This window comes from Malania oleifera, chromosome 5 (assembly GCF_029873635.1).
Source record: "Malania oleifera isolate guangnan ecotype guangnan chromosome 5, ASM2987363v1, whole genome shotgun sequence".
In the NCBI taxonomy this organism is placed as follows: Eukaryota; Viridiplantae; Streptophyta; class Magnoliopsida; order Santalales; family Ximeniaceae; genus Malania; species Malania oleifera.
The window spans coordinates 67009680-67017523 of record NC_080421.1 but is presented as its reverse complement, the minus strand read 5'-3'; the positions used below and the strand labels follow the sequence as shown (position 1 = coordinate 67017523).

At 37.4% G+C, this 7844-nt stretch overlaps 1 protein-coding gene across 1 annotated transcript; it reads right to left on the bottom strand.

Moving 5' to 3' along the window:
• Positions 1-4256: 4256 nt before the first annotated feature.
• On the bottom strand, positions 4257-7574 carry LOC131154788 (dimethylnonatriene synthase). The gene is made up of 2 exons (XM_058107540.1): positions 6484-7574; positions 4257-5021 (listed from the first exon to the last, which is right to left on the bottom strand). Exons 1-2 carry the CDS (start codon positions 7423-7425, stop codon positions 4383-4385), a joined length of 1581 nt encoding a protein of 526 aa, XP_057963523.1. The 5' UTR covers positions 7426-7574; the 3' UTR covers positions 4257-4382.
• Between the last annotated feature and the right edge of the window lie 270 nt (positions 7575-7844).

Below are 7844 nucleotides of genomic sequence, written 5' to 3'. Positions count from 1 at the left end.
CGGTGTCTAAAACACGTTTAGGGTTAGCTATTTATATCAACATTTGAATTTTAGTCGTTTTGCGTGTTTTAATGACTTAATATTTGAGTATCTTAGAGATTTTCATTCGTTGCGATAAGTATTGTGAACATTTAGATTGACTGAACTAAATGCTCGATCGCCCAAACAAATTAAATTAGGAATTTCCAAACTGACAGTATCCACTCGGTCGACTGAACTCCAAAATTCAGTCACCTGATCCAAGCCATTTGATCGATTGAATTGAATGTTCGATCACCCGAACCAACCGAGTGTGGGAATTAAAAATGGTAGTAACCATTTGGTCGACTGATAAGCTCGTCTAAGTTCATCACCTTTAAGTTTCTACCTTGAGCTATTGTTGTGGCCTTTAGCTCTCAAACATATGGGAGTCCTCTAAGAACTTTCCTAATCATCTCATAGGTAGCATAATTCTTTCCTATAGCATTTAGGGAGTTTATGATATAAGTGAACCTAGTGTACATACTAGATATGGATTCTTCTGGGTTCGTTCTAAAAATTTCATACTCATTATTGAGCATGTCTATTTTACTATCCCTAACGTCTATCATTCTAAAAATTTCATACTCATTGTTGAGCATGTCTATTTTACTATCCCTAACATCTACAGTTCTTTCATAAGTTATTTCCAACTTCTCCAAAATTTCCTTAGCACTCTTGCAACCCATTATCCTATTAAGTTCATTTGCTTCTAACGCACAATATATGACATTCATTGCACTCAAGTTGATTTGCATTTGTTTCATAATTCTTTCATTCATTTCACTTTCGTTCTTAGGAACTTCTTTATTTTCATTGAATTTAGTAGGAACGTAATTTCCTAGGACAATAACTCTCCAAGCCCTCTAATCCATGGTTTGTAGAAAGATTCTCATCCTTTTGTTTCCAAAAGGTGTAATTAACACTGTAAAAATATTGGAGGCCTTGAGAAGGATTGACCTTTACCAAATGGGGACACACCTAAGTTTGCCATTTAGATCTTTGTGCAACTACCTATTAGGATTTATTGCAACATGTGCTCTAATATCAATTGAAAGTTAAGATATAATCCTAAGAGGATGGTGAATTGGGTATTTTAAAATTTAACACACGGAAGGTTAATCAATTTTAAAATTTATTTTACATGTGCCCTAATTTTTTGACAACAACAGGATCCTCAATAACCAATTTGATCATTATATGTATATCCTTAAATTCTAAAGAGTATGAGCTTAAGATCATATATGAAACCAAACAAAAATATTTACAATAATTACAGTAGATTGATATTGATAACATTATACTTAGCCACACACAAGTTTATGCTAGAACTTAAATGATTAATAAACCAACAACATACAATTCCAGAAGATTGAATCAAAGATAAATTCGTAACTACAGCAGAGTTTGATCAACATGGATATTCAAATTGTTCACAGCATTCACAACTCAAAGTGAAACATTCACAGCATGCATAGCGGATATATTTCAAGATCGATATGCCAAGAAAATAAAGGAGATAATGGAGACAGAGTGAAACAAGATTTTTTACAAGGTTCAACAACCGTGCCTACATCCTTGCCTCATGCAACCCGCTTTGAGGATTTTACTATCCCTCCTTGTAGGTGAAGAAGCCTCTCTCTTTCAGTGGGCGGAAATGCCTTTTACAAAACTCCTTCAATAGGAGGAGTCGCCTCTCTCATTTATGTAAGTTGAGTTACCTCTCTACTTTTCTTAGGCGAAACACCCCCACTTCTTCACTAGGCCGAGTCATCTCTCTCCTTTACATAGGTGGAGTTACCTCTCGAGTAAAAACAATCTTCTTGCTTGTCAACGATTCACAATCAGAACCGTTAGTTTACAAGGAAATCAATAACTAATTTTGTACAAAGAAATGCTCCCTAACTAGAGCAAATTCATACACAATAAAAACTATAATACTCTCAAAATAATATTTGCTCAGAAGCTCAAGAGATTGGCTTAGTTTTTTTGGGTTTGAAAGCTTAGAACTTGAAGGTATAAACCAGAAAATCAGTTTTAGTAAAGGGAACGATGCACAATAGATTTTCAATGTAAAGTTAATGTATTCTCTAGTCCTAACACGATTATGGTTAGCTATTTACAGTTAGGTTTGAATTCTGACCGTTTGTGCAAGTTTTGGTAACGTTATCTTTCAAAATTGGAAAGATATCTTGTTGTTCGTGAAAGTTATCGTGCAATTTGATCGACTAAACTGGTAGTTTAGTCGCCCGAACCAATTAAAATTATGAATTTCAAACTAGCAGTAGCCTTTCGGTCAACTGAATTGGAAGTTCGGTCGCCCGAACTAACACTGTTTGAAAATTTAACAATGGAAGTAGCCTCTCGGTCGACTGAACTGTTGGTTCAATCACCCAAACTCTATGATGCCCGACCAGTTTGTTTAGAATCCTACATTCGGTCGACTGAGCACAAGCCTCAGGCGCCTAAACATCCTAAAATTCAATGTTCTTTTATATTTTGATTCCAAAGCTGATTTTTATCCTTTTGAAATGATATTTGGACTTTGTAAAAATATTTTCCAAGTCATTAAAAAGGTCTCTAAGTCCAAGTGATTAACCTAAGAGCTTTATAACAAACACTAAATTGAGAAGTACTTACATGAGACCTATTTTACAATACTCATGAAACACTATCTAGGTCTTCATGTCTTTAAGCTTAATCTTCATCAAAGCTTTTCTTCAATAGTCTTCTTCATTTACTTGTGTTCCTCATGACTTTACATTTAAACATCGTTCATTTTGTTTTTAAACTTTAATACCTATAAATGCACTTGATAACACAATCAGATGCCTTGATTTGTCATTATCAAAATAATATTAAACCTTGTTAGGCCAACAATATGTAAATGTCACTAATCAGGAAAACAATATTGACTATTCATAATGGCTACTATTCACCAAGTTCTAATTTATAATGATGAAAAATAATTTGTTACTATTAATAGAGAAGTTGTCACAAAAATTTTGGTTCATAATTTCAATGAAACTAATTATACTACTTCTAAAAGTACTAAACACTTTTTTTGATAGTCCATTATGACAAATTTCATAATACCTATTTTGCCCTAACTATTGAAAAGGTTTTCAATTTTAATTAAAATACCCCCCTCCATTAATGCCCTTTTCTCTTCTCCAAATAATATATTTTCCAAACCTTTTTCAATTTCTACCATTTTTTTTTTTTTTTTTTTTTTTGTCCAAATGATTCATCTCCCAACCATCTCATTTTCTCATACCTCATTTTTGGCCTCCTCACTCCACTTATATATATCATTATTCATGAAGATAGAATGAATAATAGTTCAAGAAAAGGGTCTAAAGGCTACAATGAGAAGTACAACTCAAATTTTTAAAGAGACGAACATTGGGCATAGGTATGGATAGATTGTTGAAAAAAGGATATCATGGCAATAATTTCAGCTAATTCAGCAACTATCTCAAGTCAAGAAAGGGTTCAAGAGGAGAGCTCTCGACATGTAACATCCTAATTTAAATACCTATAAGAACATAATAGTAGCATTGATGCTTAAATCTCAATTAGATGGTCATGATGCTCCAAAAATATAAATGTTTATGATTAGATGATAATGTTGATTTTAATATATTTAAAAGTTATATATATTGATAATCCATTGTGAAAAATTTTATAATGCCTATTTTGCCCAACTATTTAAGAGGTTTTCAATCTTAATTAAAAATTCCCTCTTCCTCTATTGCCTTGCTCTTTTCTTCAAATAATTTCTTTTTCTCAACCTTTTCATTTCCCCATTTCTTCTTCTCCAAATGATTCATCTCCCAACATTTTCATCTTCTCATACCTTATTATTTGTCTTCTCGCTCCACTTATATATATATATATATCCTAGTGAAGAAGAAAGAATGAATAATAGTTCAAAAAAAGGGTCTAAAGGCTTTGATGAGAAGTAGAACTCAAATTTTTAAAGACACTAAATTGGGCATAGGTATGGAGGGATTGTTGAAAAAGGGGGTCATGACAATAATTTCTCCTTATTCACCAACTATCCTAAGTCAAGAAAGGGTTCAGGAGAAGAGCTTTCAACGTATAGGATCCTAATTTGAAGGCCTCTCTCTCTCTCTCTCTCTCTCTCTCTCTCTCTCTATATATATATATATATATATATATATATATAAAAGACGATAAGTTACCCCTATAGTGTATTATAAGTTTGTCCAAAAAGAAAGACTCATTGGCCAATTAATTAGATGTATTTATTTTATTATTACATGTTGGTGATCATTCATATCACGCTTTTACAGAACAGGAAATTTAGAATTGGTAGCAAATTAAGCAGCAGCTCCAAATCAGAAGGAGTTGAGCTGATCATAGAGCTCCGCAGGGAGGCGCGGCTTGAGGACGACTTCAAGCGGGTTCACCTTCGGCAAAGCAATGCCCAACCCTTCACGCATATCCACCGGAGCTCCGCCCGGCGTCGCCAGCTCGAACCCTTGGATCAGCCGAGCCAGGGTAAGGTGCGCCACCTGCACGCCGTACGTGATGGCCGGGCACGATCTCCGTCCAGAACTGAACGGTATGTACTCGAAGTTCTGCCCCCTCACGCCCACTCCGGCGTGCTTCGTCAGAAATCTCTCGGGGCGGAACTCGCACGCGTCGTCCCACACGCGCGGGTCCCGCTGCAGCTTCCACAGATTCACGATCAGCCGGGTGCCCTTGGCGACGAAGTGGCCCCCAACGCAGCAGTCTTCGACGGCCTCGCGTGGGCCGGACAGTGGGCCCGGAGGGTACAGTCTGAGGGCCTCTTTGATAATGGCTTGGAGGTAGGGAAGGTTGCCGGTGTCGGATTCCTGGGCCCACCTGTGGGTCCCAACGTGGGCATCTATTTCGTCTTGGGCTTTCTTGAGCTCTCGTGGGCTGTTGAGGAGAAGGGAGAGGGCCCATGTTACAGTGAGGGAAGTGCTCTCGGTACCTGTCAGTATGAGAGTCTGGGTGGGCATATATGTAAATGGAATCAGCTGTGAGTGTTTTCAGATCAGAACTAATTAATTAACAATGATGAAATCGAATTAATAAATGGGCTGGGCATGAGCTGGGGATTGGGCCCAAATCCAACCAACCAGTTGGCCAGCCAATGGAATTTTGGCGACGACCCACAGGTGATTGGTGGAACCCCAAAATCAGGTAGTTGAAAGTGAGGTTTGCTAAAAAGGATATAAGAGGAGAATTATTATTATTATTTTACAAAATTTGAGGAGAGGTTCGTGAATTTATTAAAATCTTAAAAAGATTCTTAAAATTTTTTATAAAAAAATTGGTCTCACACATTAAGTTGTTGTCATAGAGGACCTTTTGATTCAATAATGCAACTACGGATGTTTGAAAATTCTTATTTTTTATGGTCCAAAAACATGGGACCACCAACTGTCACAACCTCTTCCATTTTTTGCTTTCCTGTGGTACAAAAATATTTTGGACTTTTGCATAGTATATGTACGTGAATATAAGCACCACATGAGCATGTGTGTATTGATAAGTACGACAAAATTAGATTTTTAAGCTAGAGCAAGTTATAATCAAAAAGTAAGTCGAAGTACAAGTAATAGGAGTGAGAACAAGAATAATCAAAATTTTTTAAACGAAAAATTAAGAATTGAAGTTGATGATTCCAAATCCAATACTTAGTGTTAACTTTGAATTAGGGAAAATGTACATGTGTACATGCGTGTTTCTATATATAAATTAAAGATACAAATAAGACAGGATGTTTGATTGATTTGATCGGGTTCTTATTAGACAAATCTACTTACTTTTATGCTCTATTATTTGGGTATACTTGGAATAGCAATAGCAATATATATATATATATATATATATATATATATATATATATATATATATATATATATATCTCAGAGAAAGAAACACATGTCCTATTTTGCTTGTCAAAAAAATTACTTTAATTATTCAAGTTGGATGTAAATTCACATTATTAATTCATATTTACTTTGGACTTCATATCTTAACACTTTATTGTTTTTAGAAAGAACCATAAAATATAATAATTTAAGAAGAATGACAACTTTATCAAGGTTCAAATTTCAAATAATTAAGTGCTCCAAAAAAAATTAAAATATAAAGATGTATTTAGTTAAGTTTTTCAAAAATAATGTTGATTCTTCACAAAATTGCATTGGTTACTACATTTTTATAGGTTACCAAGTGTTTTTTCATATGATTAAGAAAAGAATTAGTCTTGAATGCAATATTATTTACGGAGCCTAAAGTTATAGTTTCGATTCCCTTTAAGAGTTTACATGAATTATTAAGGTTGTATCAATGGGAGAACGGCTTACAATTTTTAGTTTGGTATCGCACCATAATGTCCAAATAATAGTTACCAGTCCTTGAGTCATTAAAAAGGATAAAAAAAAAAATCACCAAACTTACCAATGCGGTTGCCTTGACTATGATGTCTCGCTCGTGGCTGGACAGCGTGTCATCCTCCTCCAGGTTCGATAGCATCACTTCCATGAAATCGCTGTGTGTTTCGGAACCCACCTTCTTTATCTTCTTCTTCTGAAGATGCTCTTCAAGCCAGCTCCCCAGTAGCGAGTCGAACTCCTTAAACGCGCGTTTCATGGCCCGCAAATGCCCTCCAAAATCCATCCACTCGAGCCACCAAATGGAGTCCGACGGAACAAAGGTTCCGCCCAGAAACAGCACCTCTTTCAGCACCCTCCTCAGCCGCCACGCCTCGCCGCCCTCTTTGTCGTACGCGTCCACCGTAAACCCCAGCCCAGCCACCGTCTTGATGTTTATGCTGATCATCAAGCATTCAAGCCACCAGCTCATGGTCGCCGTGGCCGAACCATCCCCGCTGCGCCTGCACAACGCGTGTAAATATTTGAGGTACGAGCCAACCACGGCGTCTCGCACGTGGCTAAGCGACTCGAGGCGGCTGTTGGAGAGCAGCTCCACGGTGGCCATCTTCCGGAGGGATCGCCAATAGGCGCCGTGCGGGGACAACGCGAACGCGGCTCTGTTGTAGCCGATGTACCGGGCGACGGCCATATCGGGGCGGGTGGCGAAAAAGCGGTCGTTTGTGGTGAAGCAATCCTTCACCATTTCCCAGCTGCTGATGACGAGCGCGGGGCGGCTGCCCAGGCGGAGGGTGTAGGCGGGGCCGTACTTGTCGGTTAGCTCACCGAGGGTCCGGGCAATCGGGTTCGGACCTCCGAGCAGGTGGAGATGGCCAATGATTGGCAATGCACCAGGAGGTTCCGGGAATCCGCTTTTCTCTCCTTTTTTCCTAGCTTGGGGCCGGAAACGATACAGTGCGACTAGAATTAAGATAGCTATAATAGCTTGGAAATGGGACACGCCATCCATGGTGCCGTTTTGAAAGCCGGCGAATGGTATATAATAATATAAGGACTCTGCTGAAGGGCCTTTTATACTAGTAAATGGGTACAGGTGTCAGGAGGAGAGTGGTGAGGCTGAGGACCTTGCTTCATGTCGTTTAGCTCCCTAAGATCTTCAAGTTTATATCAAATAATTATTGTAATGTATTAGATCATATAAATAAATTATAATTATTTTTAAAAAATTGTTCACCATGTCATGAGTTTTGCATGGTTACGGAAGGTATTAATCTTTTCTTGTCTTTTGTCTCGTACTTGATGATATGAATTAGTTATGCAGAGACTTATAAAAGGCAAGCAACAACATGAAAGAGTGCAGACAACTTTCCTACTATTTTTAATGATTCAATTTCCTAACTTCACCACCTAACGATTTTATTGGAGTAG

Coding starts and splice junctions, on each gene's coding strand:
- LOC131154788 (XM_058107540.1), bottom strand. CDS start 7,425: ATGGATGGCGTGTCCCATTTCCAAGCTATTATAGCTATCTTAATTCTA. Junction 5,022..6,483: donor TAGTCAAGGCAACCGCATTG/GTAAGTTTGGTG, acceptor ATGCCCACCCAG/ACTCTCATACTGACAGGTAC.